General features: G+C 39.4%; 1 protein-coding gene across 1 annotated transcript in view; it reads left to right on the top strand.

The window, feature by feature from the left end:
- The window catches only part of VPS41 (VPS41 subunit of HOPS complex), a gene marked incomplete in the record, with an annotated part of 141,700 nt that overhangs the window by 59,919 nt on the left and 54,540 nt on the right, over window positions 1-27,241 (top strand). The window contains 4 exon segments of the mRNA XM_034761231.1: window positions 705-770; window positions 17,270-17,389; window positions 20,114-20,260; window positions 21,442-21,508. Of these exon segments, the coding sequence (XP_034617122.1) occupies window positions 705-770; window positions 17,270-17,389; window positions 20,114-20,260; window positions 21,442-21,508 (400 nt within the window).

Below are 27,241 nucleotides of genomic sequence, written 5' to 3'. Positions count from 1 at the left end.
TTATTTAAATCGCTAGAAAATAGTCATCTGTTCCAGTCCAAAAGCTTTTGAGCTGGTTAGGTTGGGGAAAAGCTGTTCTAGATTTTGTACAATCTAGAGTATTATTGCCTTTTTTAAAATACAAAAAGCAAAGCGTGAGGGGGGAAATTGTCAGGTTTCAGTTGTTTCCTGTCTTAACCTATTTCTCTGTGTAGATCTGCGATTATAAATTTTGATGGTTCTGATAAGTGCTAGGTCAATATTTTTGAATTGATTAGTATCTTAAATCTATCCTGGGATCAAGTGGTGGGTGATGGTGTCCCAATGATGATGCCCTCTGTAGTAAGGGAAAACCTCAGTTATGCTCCTCGTATCACAGACAAATTGGCTGTCAGAGAACTGCAACAGTAGGGTTGCGTGAAGAACCAGGTGGCTTTTTCTTGGCGGGAAAGAGGGCAGTTCTTTTGGTGTAAGATTTTGTTTTATGGAAGAGAACCGTGATAACATTTTTCCAGCAATACTGAGTTTTGGCCACTTGGGAGCTTCCATGGCATCTTAATGCAAATACATTTTTCATCTCTCTACCTAGTAAAAGATGTACATCTGTAACAGTCCATAATGGGCAAAGGTTGCATAGTGTGACAGTTGATACAGCATCTATGTCGCAATTTAACAGATAAACAAATACTTCAGCAATTATACTTTTTCTCCCGCTTTAAACACAGATTGTTGCTGTCCACCCTCAGTTTGTAAGATCCCACAGCAAACAGTTTGTAACGGGAGGAAAAAAGGTAAGCTATCTCAATATTATAGATGACTTTACAGCTTCTCTTCCCTTCCTCTTACATTTATGGATTCCTCTGTTAAAATAAATATATATAAATATATTTAAAAAATTACTAAATGTATCGATTTGAAAACCTGGAAGAGAGAAGCAATTTTTTCCTTCTCTTTATCCATTTGTTCAGAAAAACAAAACAAAAATACATAAGGTTAAGCCTTGGAGGGAAAAATTAGCACTTCTTTTTTAAATATGAAGGACATTTTAATGATTTAAAAACCAGGACTAAGACAAATAATAATAAAAATTGTTTTGTGTTCTGACAAAATATTGATGAGAGTAATTGGACTTCGTGGGCCAATTTCTCTTCATACCTCCAACCCTTTGACATGAAAACAGAATTTAGCTCATAGTGTTATCTTCTGTGGTATATATTATTTTCTGGCTCTGTTCCTTTCCTGTATGAATAAAAACAACGTATGCCAAACTGGGTCATAGTACATTTGTCCTTTAAGTCAGTCTTGGGTTTTCATTTTTGTGCTTTAATGGAGTACGTAATCACTTGTGAGAGAGAATTTAGGCCCCTTAATTTTAAACTTCTTTGTGTGTCAAAGATGGACTTTTTTGTCTCTTTTGTACCCCTTGGTTCCAGGCAATTTGGTCTTTCTAAAGTTAATACTAAGATGTTTCATTTCTCACCTACCAAATCATTGTCCATAAATTCCAGAATTGACCCTATATCATTCAGTGTACAGGAAAAAAATATTAAAACAGTGCAACATGGTGATTAGTTACATTCATGTAGCCATTTATTGTGACCCTTTCTTTTGAATTAAAAATGAACATTTACAGTTTTAGATTCATCAAACTGTATCTGCCTTGCCAGATGACACAGCAATTCTAGTGCTGCTAATAACCTCTTTTCCATCAGCAGTACAATTTATTACTATTACTCATTATTTAAAATAAATAAAATAGCTATGATGTGAATGGTTAAGCCAGCTTTAAGATTAGTGGTTCCCGAACAGCACCCTCTAACCTAGCACTGCAACCTGAATCCCAGCTTGGTGCAGAGCAGAGGCAGGGTGTGTGGAGGGCTTGGAGAATGAGCGCCCTCCGCACTTAGCGTACAACGGCAGCTCCTCTTCCACAGGGCTGGGCCTGGTTCCCCAGTCAGGGCATTGCAACTTGGCGCAAGGGGTCATAGTGTCACTGCAGGTTTGGCCTGGCTGCGCCTTCAGCCCATTTTCAAGTGAATGGCACTGCAGCTCACAGTGGGGAGCCAGGCCCAGCCCAGCGTGGTGTGTGTGTGAGGTGGGGTTGGTCTCCAACCTTCTCTTACCCCTGCCTCCCCTCCCTCAGGCCTCCCCTCCAGACTGGGCCCACAAACCATCTAGAACCTTCATGTGACCCACTGATGGGTCACAACCCACCATTTAGGGTCCACTGCTTTAGATAATGCACATCAATGGACGTCTCTCCCAACAACCAAGTTGTCAAGCGATTGAGTGGTGGTAATGCTGATCTGGAGAGAGAAACTGGGAATTCATAGAATGAGGAAGCTCTGTCAGGTGGTAAAATAACTTGGATTCACCTGATGCTGAACGGAAAAAACCATCAGGGATTTAACACATCTCTTTGGTTATCTTTGATTACTTGACAGGCTGTTTTATATTCTGCCCTCTGGGAGATGGTATACTGATTCCTAATGCATGCCCATTTCTCCCCTCTTCCTATTCATTTTTTGCTGAGAAAAAACTTTCCTCTTCAGGAAAACTTTAACTGACATTTTAGCATATGATATTTAACATTATAATAAAAAAAAGCCCTGGAAATTTGTAATTTTAGTCTATTAAAATATGTATTTATTTTTAAAATCCTGCAATTAAATTTAAGATTTTGGCCCAACACAAAAAATGCAGTCACATTGTGCACTTAGTCTTTGCAAAATCATACCCAGCTCTGTAATGAGCTCTGAACAGATAGGCCCTACACAATTAGATCTTAATCTGTTGCATGTTCGGGTTAGAGCAGAGATGGCATGCAATACCAACACTATTAGGGTAGTCCCATTAGTTTTGGCAGAACCTTTCGTTTACCCCCAATCCCCAAATGTAGTTTTTTAGATGTGAAGAAAACTATTTCAATATGACCAACTGCGGTGTTACCTGTTGAGTAGCATATAGAAATAATAACTTTGAAAATCATGAAATGCCATCCCTGCAGAATTTTAACTCTGGTACCTAATAATAGTTTATATGCTAACATCTTTAAGTCTTTCACTACTGACCATTTGAACAGAGATCCAGCTGTTGAAGAAAGACTTTGCATGGAGTACTCCCACTTTTTTTCATTCTCTTCTAGTTATATTATACATAGACTTGAAAGGATTAGATTTGTTTCAGTAAATGTTGATAAATGTTGTTTTCACCATATACACACAAACCGAAAATATTTCCATGGAGAATTGAAATTTACAGGTAGGCACAGTAAGAAAAATTATGCTTGAGAACCTATTCGATTTTGATTTCAGGCCATGTATTTTGTATATTTTGACATATGATTTGGACAATTTGTGTGTTATTGGTTATAAAGTTTTAACTTTTTGAATCTCAGCATCTGCTGTCATTAAATAATCATTGTCTGACCCCCTGCCCATTGACTGAACCCTCATCATTTCCCTCAACTGTGAAAATTTAAATAGATGAAAATAGAAAAATAGAAAAAAATGCTTAAAACCCATAATATTGCACAGCTGTGAAAATTTAAATAGATAAAAATACAAACATGCCTGATATTATAAATTATATAATCCTAAAATTTGAATTCTGCCAAGCCTGATTATTCATATAGTCATTTCAGAAAGAGTGAAGGATGTTTACCATTTGAATGCTTGCACATGTCCCTTCTATTTAAGGTATCTGCAAGCCAATGTGCCAAAGCCAGAGATCTGTGCTTGGCCATGCTGCTAGCCGAGGGCATAAACAGGTGAATTGCCCTGAACACCCTCAGTTCCTTCTCACCACCTGCAGTCGGTAGTTGGAGCATGTGTCCTTGTTGTTTCCTCTTTCCCGTTTTGCCTTTAGATAAAATGTTTCTAGATTTTATTGTTGTAATTAGTTATAGTTAGCAGTACTCATTTTAGGAACATTTTTGTTTCATTATGTTTGAGCTTTAAGCTTGAACTGGGGCATGTCTAAGACCATGGGTTTTAAGCTCTGTTCTGAATGTAACAAATCCGTGCCTGTCAGTGATCCTTACTCCCGCTGCTTTAAGTGTCTGGAGAAGGACATGTGAGGCATAAGTGCCCTATCTGTAGGAGGGGGTTAAGACTAGGACTAAGAACTGGAGGGATGTTTGATTAACACATCCTAATGATGGCAGCTTGGTGCCCATCCTTGGCACCTAGCTGTCGGTACACAGGGGTTCACACTGTACTCCATCTCTGAGCGTACCGCCAGGTTTGGTGACATCTCTGTGTTGTTGAGAAGATACGATTCTCTGTCTCCATTACCGCACAAGCAGCAGCAGAAGTCGAACGCTTCAACCTCTTCTAACAAGAAGAGGCCCTCTTCTTTGAGTGCTAAGTCCCTGACAGAATCAGACAAGAAGATGGATACCAAGTTTAGAACTAAGTCAGCTCCAGATAGGTGCTCCCTGGTGCTCCTTAGCTATAATCATCTGGCATTCTAACCAAAGTACGACATAATAGACAAAGGAGGATTTGTCCTTTTGAAGGCCCAAATTTATTTTCAACGACAGGTGAGGTTCTGCATTCTCTTAAAGATTCTACAGCTATCTTAAAGTCTTCGGGCATATACACTCTAGTCCAGCTTATCTTGCAGGATAGAATAGATACCTCTGCTGGACCTATCTAGACCATATGACTCACTTCTCCTCTGCCATTTGCTACCTACAAACAGTCTGTAGCACTGAAACAGTCTATTTGATTCCTTAGTTGAGGCCAGCATACCACTCACTCTGATTTTCCCTTCCCTTTGGGAGTAAGTTGTTCCACTTCATAAGTGCTTGGACTCACATTACAACAGACTGGTGGGTTCTAAGCATGGTGGAACTGGCATGTATCCTGCAATTTACCTCTGTTCTCACTTCCCACCCACCATCCACATCCTTTTTCCGGGATGATTCTCAAGAGAGTGTTCCAATTCAAGAAGTTCAGTCTCTGATACAGTAAGTGGCCACAGAGGAAGCACCTCCTCAACATCAGGGAATGGGATTCTATTCCAGTGTATTTTCTCATCCCAAAGTCCAGGGGAAACCACAGACCTAATTTAAAGATAGTTTTGTGTGGTTATCCTAGAATCTATTATCCCATTCTTAGACCCCAGTGTCTGCCCTCTGCTTTAAAGGATGCCTATTTCTGTGTGACTATTCACCAGAGTCGCAGAAGGTTTTTGTTATAGTAGATGTTCATTAGCAGTTTATGGTCCTCCCTTTCAGCCTGTCGTCAGCACCTCGAGTCTTCACAAAGTGCATGGCAGTGATTGTACTGCATCTCAGGGCTGTTGATCAACAAGGACAAATCACTTCTTCCTGTGAAGAGAGCTGATTTCATAGGAGCGGTTCTCGACTATCACAGTGAGAGTATATTTCACTGAGGCCAGGTTTCAGTGATAGTCAACCTGTACAGGGACTTAAAGGGTTGTCCCCATACAACAACAAAGAATTACCTGAGACGTCTAGGCAATATGGCAGCTTGTACATATGTGCTTCAACATGCAAGATCTCACCTCAAAGTTATGCAGAGGTTGTTGAAGTTGTTCTACCACTATCCTCATGATCCAGCGGAGATGTTGACTCTCCATACCAGGAAGTGTTTTGTCGTCACTGGATTGATGGCTAGACCCTGCCAGTGTAAGCAAAGGGGTTCCCTTTGCCCCATCTGTGCCCTCCATGACATCACAGATGCTTCATCTCCCATATTGGGACCTCGCTTAGTGAACCTCCAGACACAAAGATTCTGATCTGACCAGAATCTCTTTCTCCATATCAGTGTTTGAGAATTTGGAGCTGACCACTTGGCCTGTCAGATTTTTCTTCCCCACATCAGAAGTTGTACTGTAACGTAGAGTAATCGTGGACACCACTGCTACTGTGTTCCATTTGAACAAGCAGGGAGGTGACAAATCAAAACCCTTTGCCAAGAGGTATTGAACCTTTGGACTTTCTGCATTAAGAATGCAATTATGCTTGCTTCCCAGAGGTCCAAAACAGTCTGGCAGATCGTCTGAGCAGAACGTTCAGCAGAGATCATGGGAAATGCCAGAAATAGACCTGTTCACCTCCCGACAGAGCAGGCTGCCTCTTCAGTTTGAGATTAGGTAACAGCCTGAGGTCATTGACAAATGTCGTCTTCTCCTCCTGGAGGGTGAAATTTGTATGTGCTTTCTCCCCATTCTCTTGGTAGCAAGAACTTTATATGCAAACACAGACAGGATCACACATTCTAATCTTTATAGCACCAGACTGGCCTCAACGGCATTGGTTCTCCAAACACTTGAGTCTCTCACTTTGAAAATCCTTAACTCTTCTTTAGGTCTCAGACATAGTTTTGCTGCACCATGGGCAGATGCTGCATTCCAGCCTTCTCAGCCTACAACTGACTCTTGGTTGCTCAGTGGCTAACTCTCCAGGATGCTGTTTCCTTGAAGTTCAGAATGTTCTCTTAACTAGCATAAACACTTAGCTTAGAAAATGGAGGAGGTTTTCTGTGGTCGCAATAGAAAAGTACCTCTCCTTCACAGGCTCCCATACAGTGTATTCTGTTTTACCTGCTTCACCTAAAGGAAAAAAGAACTCTGCCAGTTCTCTGAGTTCATTTGGCAACTTTCTCAGCATTCCATCCTCCTCTGTTTTTTCCAGCCCTATGACTGTTAGAGCCTTATAGGCTCTTCCTTCCTATAAAAGACCCCACACCATCATGGGATCTAAATTTGGTACTGGAGTTTTAATAGTTCCCCCTCCCCTCCTTTTTAAGCTTTTAGCTACGTGCACCATTTTTCATGTCTCAAAGAAGGTGACAGTCCCAGTGGCTATTACTTTGGCCAGGAGCAGCAGAACTTCCAGTTTTGGATGCAAATACGTTATTTTTTTAAATAAAAATACAGTTAGTTTGTGTCCACACCCTACATTTCTCACTAAAGTAGTGTTTGACTTTTCACCCAAATCAGCCTATATACTTACTAACCTTTTTTTCCGAAACCTCACTCATAAAGATGAGTAAAAACGCCATAAGTTGGACTTCCGGAGGACATTAGCCTTTTAACCGGTCAGGATTGAGCAGTTTCAAGCAGCCTGGACTGCTGTCTTAGGTCACATACTCGTTAGTGACATTTGCAGGACTATGACTTGTTTCTTTGTTCATACCTTCACCACTCATTATGTTCTGTCCCAGGCCTCAATGAATGATGCTAGATTTGGGAGAGTGGTCCTTGTTTATGTAGACTCTGATACCTTCCTCATGTTGAACTGCTTGAGAGTCACCTGATGTGGAATGGACATGTGCAAGCACTCGAAGAAAAAGGTTACATAACTGTTCGATAATGGTTGTGCTTTGAGATGTTGTGTGACCCTTCCATGATCCACACTCCTTCCCCTCTATACTGGAGTCTCAAAAAATACAAGCTTTGGGTGTGAAGGAAATGGAGGGCAGGATCAAGGTGGCTCCACCCCTTTATACCCTCAGCTAGCAGTGCAAATGTGCACAGGTTGCATGCACTGTCTTGATGGATACTGCTATGAGAAAAAGACCTCTGGCTTTGGTCCTCTGGCATACACACACCTGAAGTAGAATGGACATATGCAACATATCTTGAAGAACAACAGTTATTGAACAAATAGGTAATCATTTTGTTTGTTTTTTCCTTGAATTTTTTGCTTGCATTGGTCTATCCACTATTTTAGTAGAGTGTGTGGCCCCTATTCTTAAAAGCACTTAAACATGCATTTAATTCCATCCCTTTTTGTTAATTTTAATATTAAAGTTTAGCACCTGCTTTACTGTTGCACTTAATACCCTGAATCAGGGCCTATGTTTATTAATTGCCTTCTCCTTAATGCTATTTGCTTTGTGACAAATCAGTCCTTCATAAAGGATATGGCCTATAATATCTCATAATGTCTATTATAATCCATTATGTGAACATTGTGGGCAAATTATAGACATGAAAAAACGTCTAAGGACTTGGCTACACTTGCAAGTTAGAGCGCATTAAGTGAGCCCCAAGCACCCTAACTCCTGAGGTGTCCACACTAGCAAGGCACTTAGAGTGCTTAGACTCTGCAGCTGGAGCGCTCCTGGTAATCCACCTCCACTAGAAGCATAGAGCTTGCTGTGCTTGGGCTGGAGCGCCAGGGTGTCAGTGTGGACGACATGTTACAGTACTGCACTGTGATTGGCCTCCGGAAACATCCCATAATCCCTTGAAATCAAGTGGCCACTCTTGTCATTGTTTTGAACTTAGCACAGGCATGCGGATATCCCCTTTCAAAGCTCCGTTTCTGACAGCTGGCATGCTTATGTGCTCCAGGACAAAAAGCTAACCATTACTGTGGAATGCTGCTGCTACCGAGGCAGACGTGTGTGTGTGTGTGTGTGTGTGTGTGTGTGAGAGAGAGAGAGAGAAAGAGAGGGAGGTGGGGACTGATGTCAGGGTTTCCCCCTTCCCCGGGCCACTGTCTGAATTTACAAGACAGCATTCTGACACCCCCGTCCTCCAACACATTCTCTCCCCCCACATACACACAACAGACTCCCTGTCACACTCCACCCCCCATTTGAAAAGCACGCTGCAGCCACTTGCACACTGGAATAGCTACCACAATGCACTGCTCTCTGTGGCGTTGCAAGAGCTGCTAATGTAGCCATGCCACTGTGCTTGCAGCCGACAGTTTAAACACAAGGCAGCGCTTTCCCTGCTGATGTCTCTGAGGACTGGTTTAACTCCCGGAGCTCTACATCTGCATGTGTAGCCACAGCCTAAGTAATGTGCTGGGTTTAAGGGTATATAATTATAAAATCTTGATCCCAGCACTGAGTGGATCTTCAGAACCTGTAGGATTCATTGTGTGGTACTGTGGTGAGCATATCTTAAAAACACCATTGTACTCAGTAAACAACAATGGCTCCTTTAGGAGCCATTAAAGTGATTAGACATTGAAAAAAGTTTTATTTTCGTTGTACAAGCTCTACAAAGCTACTAAACTTAATATGTTCTGTAGACACTTCAGAGGTATTTTTAAAAGAAAAAATATTGTGCTGTGGTCAAATTAAAATACAAAGCCAATCTGTTACTTACACAAATTGTAATTATATATATCCTACAATGTTAAACCTATTCATCTGAATAAGAAATGCAGAATTCTTGAAAATGTGGATAAAATAATTGCCCCATATTGTTGGCCAGGAACAGTTTTTTAGAAATGAATGTTTTTTCTTTTCCTGAAAAGTGTAGGTGTATTATGGAAGTGCTGATATTAGCTCAACTACAGGTGATAGGCATTGTACTAAATACATTGTCCTTTCTTAACTCTGCAATTAAGTACAGTACTATTTTGAATGGAGCACTTGGCAGATGATGGTGACCCTGAAATAATAATAATATTATATTGTAAATAACAGGGCATCCCTGGCCAGTGCAGGCAGTCGAGCTTCAAGGCAAGGGGAAAAGACAAATAGTGTGCTATTGGAGACAGTAAGCTTCTGCCTGGAAAAAAGAGTCTATTCTTTAAAAATGACAGGGCGAAAGCTAGCTAATGAGGGTGCTAAAGCCGCGGNCATTGGCTACACTTGCGGATTCACAGCGCTGCCGCGGCAGCGCTGTGATGCGCAAGTGTAGTCGCGCCGCCAGCGCTGCGAGAGCTCTCTTGCAGCGCTGCAAGTATTCCACCTCTCCGAGGTGAATAGCTTGCAGCGCTGCGAGTGAGCGTGCAGCGCTGCACTCTCTGATTACACTGGCGCTTTACAGCTCTGCACTCGCTGCGCTCGGGGGGGGGGCGTTTTCACACCCCTGAGCGCAGAAAGTTCAGCGCTGTACAGCGCCAGTGTAGCCAAGGCCTCAGAATGCTGGCATTTACTAACCTGTTGGTTAAGTGAACAACACAAGTATCCCCTGTATTCAGAGCGTTAAAGGCAAAATGAACTGAGAAGAAAGATTGAAAGATATGTAAGTTCCAAATCATGTTATTGGGTACTTATCTCTTGTTCAAAGATACAGTACTTTAAATTGCTCTGCTCTTCTGACCTCTTTCTCTTGGTAAAGCTATTGATGAGACTTTACACTTTGTGCTTTGACCAATATCAAAAAGTGATTAGTGAAGGTACTTTTCAGGATATTGCTAGGATATTGATTAGTTACTGATGCCTTTCACTGTTACCTATACTGATCCAGTGTATGTTTGTTAATTAAGATTTTGTGGGCCTATCTTACTAGATGGTATGGACACTTAGCACATTCCAGCTGATGCGCAAGCCTGTTGAAAACAGTAAGAGATAAGGATGTTCATCACCTCATGGGATCAATCACTTAATTCTAGGGCTTACATTTTTCAGAGTGACGAGTGATTTTGAGTGCCACAATATTTGGTTGCCCAACAGGAAACACATTTTACAGGAGTGTAATTTTTAGGCTAAGGGTGCTGAGTTCTTTCTGGAAATCGTGTCCCTTTAAAATGTCTTAAATTGGGCACTCAAAATTGCTAGTCAGTTTTTAAAAAAATAGGCATAGATTTCTGCTAGAGAGACTGGAGATACAAGGAATAATTTTCAAACATGGATGTCCCCAATACATTTTCTAAGCATATATATACATATTTTAAAGAGCATCTAATTTAGGTGCCCAAGTTTGAGCACTAGACCCTTTATATTGCATGCCATAACAATAGCGAAAAGTCTTTGGCATTTTGGCAAATGCTTAGTTTAAACCCCCAAACTAATTTTTCAGTACTTGAATTCCAGGGCAGCATTCATAGGCTCCGCTGCTTGACACATCACAAACAAGATATTCTAAATTCTGTTTCACTTCCAATTTATGGCAATCTCTAATACAGAAATAGAATAGAGATCTTGAACAATTCTCAAACGGGAAGAGAAATAGCATTCTTCTCATAAAGCTGCAGCTGCTGTTACGAGCAAAGCAGTGAAATTTGTATGTTAAAATCAGGTCTGCCACAGAATGTCTCCGATTTTTTTTTATTTTTAATTGTCTGATTTTTTTTTTTTTAGTGTCAGCAAATACAGTTTAACTTTGCTTTTTGAGTGAGCAGATGACCTTTATCTCTGAACCCTACAATATGTACTTCATAATAGCTGGTTGGACTACTTTGACAAATTATTAAATTGTCAGGATGCTGTTTGCAGCATAGTCCATTTTTAGAAACCAGATAGTCAGCTGTTTGGCATTGCGTTGTGTAGAAGAGGAGTACCAGACAAGAAAGGCAGATTGCTTTGTAAGCTGTAAAATGTCAGTCAGTAAATACTGAGAGGTCCAGTTTAAGTGAAGTAAGAGCAGATACTATAGCAATCTGTGTCCAGGCATTGGGTAATTTACCTTAAACAGGGTACAGGCTGAAGCATTCACCAAGCCAAAGTAATTTCTAGCTATGACTTACTCACAAGGATGTAGGATGTTTTGAATGTACTTGATATATGTAGTGATATTCAATAGATGAGTGCTCTAATAGTAGTGATGTCTTCTTCACTTAGTAAACAGATATTATAATATATGTAACTTGATGGGTTCCCCCCCACCCCAGTCAACACAATATGCATCTTCAGGCAGAGAGAGAGAGAGAGAGAATTAGAATTCACTTGTGTAGTATATGGAAGTAAATCATATTTCTAATCCATGTACGTGTGTATATAAAAATATTTAACAGCTGTACCTGAGATTCTAGACATAAAGTATCAAAATACATGAAGTGTAGAAAGATTCACATGCATTTATACAAGATAATTAACTTCTTAGTATGAGAAGTTTGGATTTTCAGGTTAAATCATGCTGTTGGCAGTTTGTGTGCTGGTGATAAGTAGAATCCATCAGTTAAAGCAATTAAGATTTAATCCAGTAGAAATAGTCTCCCTGAATCCTCCTGGGTTTGAAGCTATGGAATTTATTCACAGTGATGTTGTTATTAGTTATAGTTTATTTGGGAGAAACGGCCCCCTGTTTATTGGCCACAGCCTCTGCTAACTTCTTTGAATCCACCCAGCTCATTGCCATTTATAACAGGAGTGTTTATTTGCACTATGCATATATAACATTCACTAATTTTGGGTTCCTGGCTAAATATAAATCTTAATGTACAGTATTAGGTTGGGTTATTAATGTGTATTTGTACCTTGGGTTTGTCACTTACTCTTTTTTTTTTTTTTTCCAGTATCAAATAAGAGAGGTTATTCTCTTATTTGATGCTTCCCTACATCCACTGCAGTATTGTCAAATATAATGTGCAAATGTTTGTTAAACTCTTCAATATCTTCAAGAAGAAATAACTACATAAGTTGAACATGTTATTTTTATGTGATAGAAACAAGTAATATCCCGCGTTTTGCATGTATAAATTAGCTATACAGAACAATTTGTTCCCTTTGAAACTTTTGGTTTTTGTGGGAAAAGAGTGTTTTTCATTTCATTGTTGTGAAAATAGTATTTGGTAGCTAGAAAAAATCAGTTTAAATTTCATCCCATTGACATTGCTGTTGCTGTAGTCTTTTTGTTATCTTTATTCAGATGATTGAGGATTCCTATACATAGTTTAAAGACTGGGATTACATGTAATTAGGATTAGTGCTAATTGCATGACAGGCTCCATTAGGTCAAAACACTAGTCTATTCTCTTTAGTGGCTGCACTCCACAGAAGAGTTCTGAGCTCTCTCCAAAAAGGCTGATGTATTAATAGTGCAAGATACACAGAATGGTGTTCAATAATCCAGTTGAATTACATTGACTCAGTTTTAACATCAAAAAGTCCTCTGCTTGATCCCATCGAACAAGCTACCAACGAATACATTTCAGCAGGCTTCTCCTACCGTTGCAACAGTTAGCAGCGCAGTGATTGAATATAGGCATGTGGATGCTTATTCAACATTTAGAAAAATCCTGAGGAGTCTTTCATTAAAACACCATAAAACAATAAAGTGGTGAGAAACCAAGAAGACTCCAGTGTGGCAGAGCTTTGCACACCCCTTCTCTGTAATGGTGAGGAAAGTGGGGTCAAGTCCAGTATCCAGTGTGATGATGTCAGAGAAGGTTTAGCTTGCTTGTTTTATTGCAGCCATATTATATTGTGATACATTATACAAGCAGGAGATGTTGGGATATGCATCTTAAACACTGCTATACTGTAACAAAGAACTAGAGAGATCTATCAGTACAAAACAGAGAGAGGAATGAAGGATATTGTAGAGAATGCAAGGAAGTGATTTTGCTGTTGCTGCTGCTGAAAAATAAATACTGAGAGTGCTAGCTGCCAGAAAGTGGATTTATGGGAAGTAAAGCCCTAAAATACCTTCCCCAACCAAAAAGACAGAGGGTGGGGGAAACCCTGTCTTGGAAACTTTTTTTTTCTCTCTACATACATAGCTCCCATTGAGTTTAAATTGTTTTTTTGGTTTTGTGATAATGACAATTCAGTGTTATAGCTGTGTGGAAGATGAACTAAATAAATTAACCAACTGCTTTTAAGAGAAATATGCTCAATGGATTACAAACGCCTAAAATGCTTTGTAGAACATTCATGTTCAGTGAGTCTCAAGGTGGCTGTATTGTGAGGAAAAGAGAGAGAGATTTTATTAAATGTCAGTAAAATAGGGTGTATAGTTTTATTGCAGTTAAATTAGTATAACATTTTTGAGAGAAGAATATTGTCTTATTGAAGCCACTAGATTAGGAGTTTTTTCTGTTGGCACCAGTATTAGTTACTGTTGTACTGTAGTTTTGGAAATGGAAGAATGACCTTGTGATTAGGACACTGGTTTGAGCTTTAGGAGACTGGGTTCAACTCCCTCCTCCGCTACAGACGCCCCATGTGACATGGAACAAATCACTTCATCTCTGGCCCCAGTTCAGGAAAACACCATATGCATGTGCTTAACTCTAGGCACATGTGTAAGTGCTGTCCTGTATGGGGACGTTTTCCTGAGTAGGGTCTTTGTTTCTTCATCTGCAAAATGGGGATAGCAATTCTTCTTTTCTCCCAGCCTTTGTCTTTGTAGGCTCTGATCCTGCATACACGTGTTTTACATTTCATTACATTGTTTACAATGTGCGCAAAGGTAAGCACATGCGTAAGTGTTTGGGGCTTACGCCTATATATTATTCAGGGCAGGGGTTGTCTGCTGTGTTGGGCTGAGATTTCAAAACAGGCTTTCCATGGTGCAATATGTAGATGTTCCTTCCCTCTTTTCCCCCCACAAAAATATTCTTCACTGTAGGCAGGTGGGTTTAAATAGGTATTAAGAATCCATAAAGGACATTGCCTACCACAATATAATAATTCTAAATTGATGTGTATTGTGGGTCTAAATAATGTAACATTGCCTATTCTATATAATGCTTTAGGAAACAGTTGACATTCAAATAGCATTTAGTTGAACTTCAAATCTATCGTTAATACTTTTTCTACTAAATTTATATTATTGAGGAAAGTTTAGCATCATTTGAATGAGCTAATGTAAGCAAAAATTTTCACATTTATTTTGGAAATCTTAAATTTCTCTAGAGTATTAAGTTTAAGGCCTAATTTTCAGAGGTGCTGGGCACCCACAGTTCCCTTGGAGGCTTGGAGTTGAGGGGTTCTCAGAACCTCTGGAAATCATTTGTTATAATGGCCATCAGTTCTTTGCTGTTGTTTTAGTTTACAGTAACTCCCCACTTAACGTCCTCTTGCTTAACGTTTCGATCTTACATCCCTGCTCCATTACAGAACATGCTCCATTTAAAGTTGTGCAATGCTTCCCTATAACGTCTTTTGTCTGCCTGCTTTGTCCACAGCTGGCAGCCCCCCATCAGCTTCTCTACGCCCCCCCTCTCCCCCCTAGCGCCTTCCGCCCGCCGGCAGACCCCACGGATCAGCGCCTTCCCCTTCCCTCCCCTGATTGCTGCGGGCAGGAGTCAGGGGAGGGAGCGGGAAGCCTGCGCACCGAGTCCTCGCTCCTCCCCCCTCCCTCCTGCCCCCTGAATGTCACAAGCCAGCTGATTGCTATGGGCAGGAGGGATGGGGGAGGAGCGAAGACATGGCACAACGTTTAGTGAGGAGTTACCGTAATTCCTTGTTACAAACTTCATCTTTTTTTCCAGTGTGTTTGGCCAACAATAGGTAACATACAGGACCAAACAGTGGGGTATATGCGTTCTTAAACCCTGACTTGTGCATATTTTTGTAAATATATTCAGTGTGTTCTTATTCAGCAGCTTGTATTTGTAAAGATCATACATTCTGAAAGTGCCAGGAATTTATCCTGAATGAATAAACACTTGAAAACTTGTACCAAAAGTACCACAAGTTTACTGTTGTTTGTTCATTATTGTCTAATCTTAAAAATTTGTCACTCACTGTGGGAGCCTTAACAAAACCACATATAATAGCGAGAAGGTTTAAAAGTGTTCTTCCAAGGGAACTCGATGAATACTTATGAATAACAAATATATTTTCAATGATCACAATCTGTTCACAAAAAGAAAGGGGTTCAATTTGCAATCAATATTGTTCACTGTAAATGTAGCCACTTTTAATACTGGTGTGAATAATAAAGTCAACACTTTTGTCTAGTTAAATAAATATCACACACTTGAAGTATTTTAACTTTAAAGAATTAAAACAAATGCTTGAAGTATAACTTTATTTTTTCCCATCAAGCCTTTCTTTAATATTATGTAAATTAGCAAAAATCATTTCCAATTATATGTAGCCACCAACAGGAGCAATTTCTGAGTTCCTTGTATTAAAGTTCTCTTGTCGTTATTTTTCAGTTCAGCTTAACTTTATATTAAAGCAACCAAGCCAAATGATTCATGCCACTTAAAGTTCTTTTGTTTGTTCATATAATCTATGAACAAGTCACAAAGAAACAATTATCCAAAGACATTGACAAGTGTCACTGCTATGCAGGCTCTGTTAGTGAAATTATCTCATTTTGATGGGGGAGAGATTGTAAAGCGTGTGTCAAGTTAGAAAGTGTTCTCTCTGCAGTGCATTTGACATGTAAAACTTGCTGGTAAAACTTCCATTTTCTGCCTCCAATTAAACTTTTTCTGGAAATATCTGTCTTTTGGTGCCATCTTGTGGTCATGCAAAAGACATGCAATCTGTATAGCTATTACCTGAAGCCTTTTTTCTAATAAAAGTGTGTTTTTAAAACAATCATCTCTGATCATCCAAATCATTTAAGCATTTAGAGAAAAAATGTTCCATCTGTAGGCAGGGTTGTCTGTAAGTTTCTTACATTTGAAATGTTTCCTTGGAATTTTAGTTTGTTGAGTTAGTCCTCAATACATGCACAAGTGGTTGCAGGGAATGACTTGACACATGAGTAGTCCTGTTATATGCACATAAGCTACTCATGTGAATAAATGTTGGTAGGATTAGGGCCTTAAACTGTAAGCTGTCCAGGGCAGGGACTTTAGCTTTTTCATGTGTTGCTAATAAACTGATAGCACCCCAGAAATGTTAAAACCATATTAAATAAAAATGTACTGGGGGTACACTGGAATGGATAAACAGTTGGGCTGTCCTGGAACCAATCTTCATTTAGTTGAGAATTATTTCTCTTTTGCTGTGAAGTACTTATTAGTTTCAGAAATTATTTAAAAATTTTGTTTGTTTATTAAATATAATAGAAACCTTTCTTATAGGCAGAAGGCAAGGTTCTTGTCCCATAGAGTTTGCAATCTAATCTGCATGGGTGGATCTGTATACCTATATAGAGCCCCATTGAAATAAAGATGGTTCTGCATGGCTGTAAGGATCAGATCATGAGATTGGAGCCTACATATCATTGCTTGATTGGTGCTAGTTATGTCGTACATGTAAAAAGCTATGTCTAATCTCCTATTACATGAAAGGAGCAATGGTCCCATGGTTAAATTGGTGGATTGGAGTCAAAAGATCTGGATTCTATTCTGTGTTTTCTCGCTTACCTGCAGACACTTGAGCAAATCAGTTCACATCCCTCTGTGCCTTGATGTCCCCACCTTTATAATGGGTATAATTACACCTTCCTTTGCAAAGCCATTTAAGTGCCATATAAGAGCTGATTATTATTATTAAAGTAGATTTAATTCTGAAATAATAAATGTATTGCTTTGACATTGGAAACTTTTTAAAATATTTGACCTTATTGCTTCTCTTTTTGTTTGGTTGGACAACACTTTTTTTTTCTCTTTCAATTCAAACACAAAGATTAGAAATACTTTTACTAATCAAAAAAAGTTTCATTTTATATATAGCACTACTTCACTGAACTATGTTTTTGTTATACTCCTCCACAGTTGCTGTTATATGAGAAGACTTGGATGAACAGATGGAAGCCTTCTGTTTTACACGAAGGAGAAGGAAACATAAGAAATGTAAAATGGAGAGGACACTTAATTGCTTGGGCCAATAATATGGTAAGTATTTACTACTGTATCTGCCATCTCTGGTAAATATACATGGAAAGTTACCTGGTATTGTTGCATCAAGTTTGGCCGATACTTGAAGCATTTTAAAGGTCAGTTTGCCAGAATGCTCCTTTTATAAAATACTCTGATATATTAAAACATTTGTCTCCATTATTCAGAATATTAATGCAGTCAAACATTGGGAAGAATGTATGTTTGAGGTGTGTAAATTTTCTCTCTCTCTCTCTTCAGTACACTCACTATTGCTGTATTCTTCTGAAGGACTTGTAGAGACTTATACCTGTGCAAACCCCTATTAGAGATGCACCCTGCCCCTGTGGAAAGCAGGGTTGACACCAGTGCTGCTTGCACTGAGAAGCCGCCATACTGAATCACATTATTGTGAGCCCTACTTTAAACCAATGAATGGTTTCTACAGTACATTGAGGTTTGCACCTGTGTAACAACATCAGTGTAGTTCCATGGGTGCGATTTTTTTTTTTAATTCCTAATTTGGATAGGCCTTTGGGAGTACCCCTGGGAAAATACTTAGCAGAAAATCGACTCTTTTTACTAAAAGTATAATTTCATAGATTAAGACCTAAAGGAACTACTGTAGACATCTAGTCTAATCTTCTGGATAACACAGACCATGGAATTTCACCTACATTTGCAGATCAAACTACAAGGTCAAGGCCTAAATTGAGTAAAATGCCAAAGCCCAATAGAGACGAGTAGCCAGTGTGGGTAGCATATTCAAAAGCAGCTAAGTCTCATTTTCAAATGTGACTTAGGCACTTAGGAACCCAAGTCACTTATGAAAATGGGATTTTAGCCCTTTTGAATATGTTACCCTTTTTCTATTAGTTTCTTTTTGAAGCTGAAGTATTCAAGGATTTTTTTGCTCTGATCCATTTTTAGAATTAATTTATATATAATCAACAGGCATTACCTGCCAAATCTGCTGCATGGATCTACTGGTGATATGCTTCTTCTGGACAACTCTACCATTTGAGAATGCAGCTTCAATGGCTGCTTCATCTTCCTGCATGGCCACTGCTGATGGTCCATTCTTTTCAGAGCCATTCAATTAAAATATTTATTCTATGAGAATCTGCTGGGAGTAGATATGACAGTTGAAGAGAGGTGTCTCTAGAGAGTACCACATAGGAACATGGAATACTAATAACATGCTGAATGCCATCTGTCAGAGACAAAAAAAAGTCACAGCCAGGCTTTTGCTTATGTTGAATGTGAAATGATGCTTGCCCTCCAGAAAATTAATATATTTGACTCTTGACCCTTTGTTTTTCTCTTAGCCTTTTTAATTTCCAATGTCTTCCTTATCCAGTGCAGTTAGTGTTCCGTACTGTTGAGTCCACTTTATAGAATGCCTTTTGTGTCCTCATAACTGTCTGTGTGTTACCATTTAGCTATGTTGGTCTTATTCTCCCCTTGTGTTCTTTTTGACATGTTGTGTACAAATCTTTTGGAACTCTGATATTCTGAAATAGCCACCAGGTTGAATCTATAGTTGTAAGCCCTGATTCTGCCATCAGACATGTTTGTTGTTTGTTAAACGTTCCCCTCTGTGCCTGAGCCACAGTCAGCATGAGCTAGTTACAGGGCTTACAGTTAAGCAACACAGGGGTTATCTACTGGGAACCTCCAGAGCTAAGAGCATGAGCCTTTTCAGTTTGAGCTAAAAGACTAAGGGCTTCTGTACACAGTGCTTTAGTCTCCACCAGATGCGTGTAAATGTTAGTCTGCATTAGCATGTTGTGCACTAACTGGTTCTCTTTCAAACAGTGCTATGTTAACACGTGCTAGGGAATTTTTAGTGCTCCTACAGCACGGCACAGCAAGATTTTGAAGGTGGGGCTGGTCTCAGAGATGCTGGAGCAGGGGATTGGCCGTCCTTTGTAGCATCATCATCTTCTCTGCCTGCAGATAAAGCCAAAGAGATCTCATTGGGAGAGGTAATGCTGTTTAAAACAGCATTAACCTCTGTGGAGTCTCCTCCTTGGCTGTTAGCGAACAGTTATGAAGAGGCTTAACCAATAGCACCTTTTACCTGTATCTGGTCATGCTCTCCCAAAAAATATCCTGACAAATCTGCAAACCTCACTAGGCTCCTCCCTCTAGAGTGGGTAATTGCTAGCAAACTTAATAAAAGAAACACTGCAGCTTTCTACTAGGTACGTTCTATTTCTTTTGGTGGTGGTGGTGGTGGTTGTTTTTTTAATTTTGAGTTTAGTTTGCTTTAAAAAACATTGTCTTCTACTTCAGTGGTGCTGATGCCTCGCTGATGCTCCTCTTTTTCGTCTCCTGATTCCATCTGCACATCCAGACCCCGCCTTCTCTCTGTTCCTTCCCACAATTTCACAAGATTCTTCTGCTTTGGAGCTTCTTCTGTCTCAGATGTTGCTATCTGCCTGCTTTTCCTCTTCTTCATTCTTGTATATCTATATCCTATCCTATCACTTATTAAATGGGTTAAAATATGTCTCCCTTGCTTGTACCTCTTTAATTTCTCTTCTCTTCTCCTGGGTTATATTGGTCTTAATATTGAACACTTACATATTTCTGCTATACATTCTTTTGACACAGCTGTAACTTATGCCATAGACTGAATATTCTGTCATGTAATACCGAACACCACAAAATGTTCTGAGATGCTGTTTGTAGGAGAGATGGCATAGTAAGTAAGACTGGATTGTATTTAACTTCCAGGGTGTGAAGATACTTGACATGATCTCCAAGCAAAGAATTACCAATGTGCCTCGTGATGATATAAGCCTTCGCCCAGATATGTATCCCTGCAGCCTTTGCTGGAAAGATAATTTAACACTGATTATTGGTTGGGGAACTTCAGTAAAGGTATAATTACCTGTCCTTGTAATAAATGCTTGCTGTTATCACAGACAGAGAAACAAAAGATTAGTTTTGAAAAGCAAAGACAATTGAAAAGAATGGAATTTGGTTTGACAACTCTGTGCAGAGCTCCTGCTGCCATAGAAATATCATTGGGCTGACCCTCAGGAGGAGGAGTAATGACAGACACCCAGTGGCCAGACAGATTTCTCTGTACATACGGTGTGTATAATCCCCAGGGCCGTTTTTCTGTGCCTTCAAGAGATTACCTCTTTTGAAAGTACCTAGAGAGTTGTCGAATTCATTTATTTTTATTAGCATAAGCAGAAACAGCTTGTCATGAGGTGGGTTTTTTGTGACTGCTGAAATGGACACAGTTTCCTTCAGCCATGGAAATGGAAAGGAATATTTTTCTTTCAATCCTGTTTTAGCAAGGAGCTGGCATTTTAAACACGCGCACTGGAGACATGTATGATTTGCTGAGACTCATACCTGATAAGTTTGTTACAAGAATGTTAGATGCTTTCTAATAACAGACTGCTACATTAGTGTTGGAAATTTAAAAATGGCTGGTATGAGCAAATGGTATGGGGGAGGATATAGTGAGATGGGAAACATCATTTAAAAAAATGCTTTTTTGTGACATTAAAATATTGGAAGAGTTTTCTATACTGTGAGGTTTAATTAAAAGTTTTGCATCTGTTTTTACATTTGCAAATTGTATCAGTTTCATAACATTCATACACTTAGACCAAGAGTGCTTTGTAAATCAGCTAAACAAATGTACAGGGCCTGGTTCTGTCATACTTACTCAGAGTGAGCAGTACTTTAGTTCCACTGAAAAGCTTGAGGGGTCACTCAATGGAAGAAGGAGGTGACACAAAAAACCGAGCCCATAGTTACTAATCTGTATGAACCACAGCAACCAGATTTTAAATTGAGTCATTTTTCCTTCCTCCTCCAACGTTTATTTGTGTGGCTATGGGTTACTGTAGCACTTTCCTGCAGTTCCATCCGTTTTTAATGGTCTCCTTCTAAATGATAATGGTAAATAGTAATTGCCCAGCTTACAACAATGCAAAGCCCAGGCTGTGTTAAAGCTCTAATAATGCATATGTCTCTAAGTGCTTCAGAATGCAACATAGTTTGAGATGAATAGCACTGAATAAAATGTCTTTGTTTTCTAGATATGTTCGGTAAAGGAACGGCATGCCAGTGAAATGCGAGACCTGCCCAGCCGCTATGTAGAAATAAGTATGACCTCACAAACTGTGTCTCTTTTTAAAAATAACAGAAAAGGTTTTCACAGATAAATTTCAATATTATGTAATTTTGGAAGGCTTGTTTTCTCGTTTCAGAATGAATAACTGCAGTAGCAGTTAGGTTCTCCGTGGCTCATTTGGAGGTAGCAGTTTGAAATAACACAAAGGCCTCCCTGTTTTTAATCAGTGAAGTTTACTTAACTCTGTCTTGGGAACGCTCAGAGTCCTGTAACCCCATGAGTCTGAAACTTTGTGTTGTGGCCCTCTTCTTTAAACAGAGATTGTGCCAGAGCTCCTAACTTCCCAATCCCACATCTTCTCAGGTAGCTGTGTGCTGCTTGATTACCTTGCTCACCACCTCCCCTCCATTTTCTGTCTCTTGGGCGTAGTGTTGTGCAGCCTCTACTGCTCCAATGTCCTCAGGTTGCTCTGTAGTTTGCTTCTGCCTCCCTGGTTTTTGCTACCCTTTCAGTTCTGGTCATGGGTGTAACTTTGGTCACCATTGAATATACATGGGAAAAAAAACCCTGACAAACAGATGCATGACGCAGGGTACAAAGCAGGATGGAAAAAATGGTTGGGGGAGTGGTTGTTTTGATTAATTAAAAAATAAAAAGCCCCCAGTGTCCCTGGAAGATATCCTATTCTGGACTGTGACTAGCAGGAAGCGTAACCTCTTGAAAGAGTGAAAGCTGTCATCCTATTGTGACAAAAACAACTCTGTGGATATGTGGAAGCAGTGCATGGACCACACTTTAAGAACCTCTGTTCTTACCTGGTTCTCTGTTATGAAGGCATGGGATTAGACAAAATTGGTTTCCAGACAAAATTGGTTTCCAGCCTGGCCCTGTTTGAAATCAATAGTAAAATTCCTATTGATTTCCATTGAGCAGGATTTCACTCTCTATTGTCTAACTTCAGGACACTGAACCAAGTGATTCCACAGGAAATAAATTTGTACTATTCATTTTGATAGTGATTTCAGGCAAATGTCATAATTTCATATATTACTGTATTTAACAACTAGTACTGATTGGGCTAGGTCCATAAGAAAAATTCTGAAAATTAACCAGGATGATCCTCAGTCTCCATCTGCACATGCAAGAAGTCTGGATACGTTGAGAGGAAGGAATATCTGAAAATTAACTAACTTACAAGGATTACAAAATATGTTTATTGAGCACTGTTCTATTTTCCCTACAGAATCATCTGAATGGAGAACTATATAATTTATGAGAACCATAAATAGAGGGAGAAGTTTAACCTTATGTTCCACTCTCAGATCATCTGCATCTTTCAGTACCCAAAAGCATTTTGGGTTTCCCCTTTAGAAAATAATAAAATGGGATAGTTTATATAATAAATGATCAAAAACAGCTTTTAGTTTTTCAGGAATGGCTCTAATATATACACAGGTAGTTGCCCTTACTTGACTTTGTCTTCTGGAACTTCATTTATAAAAAAAAAAAAAGTTAAGCTCTTATTGAATTGCCTAGACACATGTCTGAAGGCTAGAGATTTTTGTGGAGGGAACTTCTTGATCTTACCTCTTTCAGCACAGTGTCTTCAGTGTATATTTGAGGATCAGTGTTTTATCTCACTTACCTGTTAAGAATCTGCTTGAGATTTTCCTTTCTGGTTTCAGGTCACAGCACTGAGACAGCTCTGCTGAATGCCTGAACAGCACTCTTAAAATATGGGCGTAAGGTTGGGGAGCATCATTTGTTCAAGTCTCAATAGAGATTACAATAGCTTTTGATACCTTTTAGAAGATCTTTCTAAAGAACCTTGTATCATACAGTGGCATCAGTTTCAGTTTTATTGTAGTTTAAACTTTACTTTGAGGTATTAGATAATGAGATCTGGTAATCTCAGTGGACAGCACAGCAACCAGTTTGGTTTTTGACAGAAAACATTAGTATGTCAAGTAAGATACTGTACTCTTACTGTATGTGCATTTAATGCACAGAACTTAAAGCAAATGAAATTCAGTGAGCAAGAAACTACCATCAGTGGTTGAATGACAAGTTTCGTCATAACATCCGGGCATCTTACTTTGTAAAAAATCAAACAAATAACCAAACACAATAACTGCTGTCATGTTGAGGCTTCCCCTGCCCCCAAACTTTACATGATGAATGAATCCCAGAGGTGGACTACGAAGCATCACACTTGGATCTTTGCTCTTCAAGACACTTATAGGACTGATAGCAGTTCCTCCTTGAAGGTTGAGTGCTCAGATTTGCACCACTCGAGAGTCATGTTCCTAGTGCATCAGAAGTTCATGTGTTTGTAACAGTACAGACTATATTGGCATCAAGAGAGTGTAAACATTTTACAGTGGCTTACGGCTTGTTGTATAGGAAACTGAACAACTCCTGCTCCTTAAATTTTACGTTGGAAAGCAAAGATGCCAAGTATTATAGAGCAAGTTCTCTCTCGTCATCTCATTCTGTAATGGTTTGTTTCCTGATGGTAGTACAGTCAGGAAATAAAGGTGGCATCTATCTTGCTTCTAAACCAGGCTGTCCCTTCCCATGAGAGAAAAATGATACTAAACTGTTCTAACTGTACTTCTCCTTTTAAAATACTGATGCCTTGTTTATGCCTAAGAGAAATCAAATCAAACATCTGGACAGGTTTCAGATGTTAAGGCATATGTTACAGCAGTAACTTGGTATCTTTCAGTCTAGTAGCAATGATGTAATAATTTTACCTTTTTTGTCTTTTCTTTTATATGCTACAATTCACTGCTTGCATGGTTCTTAGATAAACTCCACAAATGTTGCTGCTTGGGTAACAGTTTGTTAGATGAGCTGATTGTATCAGTTCAGCTCTGTCAGCTACCACAGTGAAGTACCATATTGATTAGAAAGTATTGGTTTTATAAGCTTAACTTGGACTAAAGACCATTGTGATCTTTTAAAAGAGTTTTTGATCTCTGTGCTTACTCCGTCTGATTTCAGAGTTCTTGCTGTTTGTTATACTGTACTAAGCCATTCCTGTTGTAGTTTGCTTCTGCATTACTTTTTTTATTTAAAAAAACCTTTAACACTCATTTAGATTTTTAGCATATACATAAAAACATAGATTGCTCTGCATGCTAAGTCTGCAATTCAGGAAAGAACTTAAGCACTAGTTTAATTCCTCTAAATATGCATAAAGTTGAGCATGTGCTTATGCACTGACCTGAATAGGGATCCTTTCCTCAGTGAAGACCTAAAAAGCAATATATGATGCTTATTCTAAAGGGTAGGAAATAATTAATATTTTCCACTTACATAATGCCTTTCACCAAAGATCACACAACATATCATAAACATTAAGTAATCCTCTCGGAACCCACATGAGGTAGGTAAGGATTGTTCTTGTTATACAGAGGAGTAAACTGAGGCTCAAAGGGATAAGCAACTTGTTCAGTGTCATTCAGTGGTATTTGAGTGTAAAATGTAAGATGAAATCGTGTCCCCCTTAAAGTCAGTGGCAAAGCTCCTAAAGACTTCATGGTGGCCAGAATTTCACCCCAGGTGACTTATTCCAAGTCCAAGTTCTAACCAATCTATAACACCTCCGGACACTTGTTCTTTCCAAGTAAGGTAGACTTCTAACTGGTGTAAAATTGCATGTATAGCGGATGTACTCCCCATCACACCTTTGTGTCCTGAGGAATGGTCACAGAACTACGGATCAATCCATACACGTTTCCTAGTGAAATTGCTACTGGTGAATTTTAGCCACTGGATAGTCAGATTTTGGATTTTAATTGAAGTGGACATCGTGACAACCAATTTGGGTTTTGGACGAAGATGCTGAATATTTCAGTTTGGCTCATAAAGAGAGATACTCTACTCTAGTGTTGTAAGAACTTTAAAAAAAAAATCTTATTAGCGACCACACTGAGCAGAAAATTGTCACCAGTGGTTAAATGCCAACTTCTTTGTATATTTATTTATGTAAACATTTCATCAGAGTCCCCTGAACATCTTAAGCCATAAAAATAAATAAAGAAACAAACAAAACACCATACTACCCATAATAAACCCACATTGACTAATATTGCTATTAGCCTCACATGATGACAAAAAAGGCTATATTAATAATTAGCAAAATCCCTGATGAAATAAGTGAGGCTAATACTGTGATCTGAAGGCTGCCATATTCCTCCCCTGTTGGTTGCTGAAGTTGCCCATATTTTTCCATTCAATGGACTTTAGTGAAGGAAAGCTCACCTTTGAGACCATCAATATTTTTAGCTGTTAAAATTCTGTTAATCTGTCGGCAAAAGATGACAAGGATTCAATGTGATTTCCTTGAGAACTATAGGAAGAGCCCTACCAAATTCATGGTGATGGGATTTTTAAAAAGCCATAAATTGCATTATTTTAGCTATTTAAATCTGAAATTTCACATTCTTGTAATTGTAGGTGTTGGGGGGGGCGGGGGTCGCAAGGTTATTGTAGGTGAGGGGCAGTACTGCTACCCGTACTTCAGAGCTGGGGAGCTGTAGAGCAGCAGTTGCTGGCCGGGAGCCCAGCTCTGAAGGCAAAAATGCCACCAGCAGCAGTGCAGAAGTAACGATGGCATGGTATGGTATTGCCACCCTTACTTCTACACTGTTGCCTGCAGAGCTGGGCCCTCAGTCAGCAGCTGCCAGTCTCCAGCCACCCAGCTCTGAAGCGCAAAAGTAAGGGTGGTGTGGTATGATATTGCCACCCTTCTGCACTACTGCTGGCAGGTTGCTGCCTTCAGAGCTGGGCGCCTGGCTAACAACTGCTGCTCTCCAGCCACCCAGCTCTGAAGACAGCGCATAAGTAAGGATGGCAATACCACAACCTCCCTAAAATAACCTTATGACACCCCCCCCCCCCGCAACTCCCTTTCAGGTCAGGGCCCCCAATAGGAGAAACTCTGGTTTTCACCTGTGAAATCTGTATAGTATGGGGTAAAAGAACACAAAAGACCAGATTTCACAGTCCGAGAGGCGTTTTTCATGGCCATGAATTTGGTAGGGCCCTAACTGTAGGCCTCTGTCTGGAGAAATATATGCTGTAAATGGTGGGAAATGTTCCCATTGATGACTTCATTGCTGTGAGATAATAAAAAGTGATGGGATGTTTTCAGCGGCACTACAATATGTTGCTACATTTCACAAAGTTAAATACTCGGCAGTATTGGGGAAGACGTAGATAAGGATTTGCTTAGTTCCACGAAAGTGATGTAAATGTTTCATGAATGCTATGTATTCTGGGTAGTACAGTTATACAGCAAATCTCAATGCTGCTGACATTACACTATGCACTACATCTTTTAATGTAGGGACCATCTTGCACTGCCAAGGGGATGGACTAGATGACCTAATTGTTCTGTTCCATTTCTAATTTGAGAGTCTGTAATAAGTAATGATGAGTGTTTTGTTTTAAGAGCAAGTTTTGCATTTGATTCCACTCTACATCAATATCCAGTAAAGTGACAGCTGTTAATCATCAAGGGTTTAACAGAACTCTAGCTTTATCTAGCATAATATTTTTTGCTTTCTGATCACACCCAGCTGATTCAGTGTTGACGGGTACTAACCAGCCCTAGCCCTAGCTAATGAAATCATATTCTACATTAAAGTAGTGAAAATCCTTAGTCCTTTGGTTTGTGTCTTTCAGGCCAGGTTAGGAGTGGTTGACTAGTGATTTTTTTTTATCTATAAAAAGCGATAGAGAGTCCTGTGGCACCT

This window comes from Trachemys scripta, chromosome 2, assembly GCF_013100865.1.
Source record: "Trachemys scripta elegans isolate TJP31775 chromosome 2, CAS_Tse_1.0, whole genome shotgun sequence".
Taxonomy (NCBI): Eukaryota; Metazoa; Chordata; order Testudines; family Emydidae; genus Trachemys; species Trachemys scripta.
The sequence above is the reverse complement of the archived record's forward strand: the minus strand, read 5'-3'. Positions and strand labels throughout refer to the sequence as shown.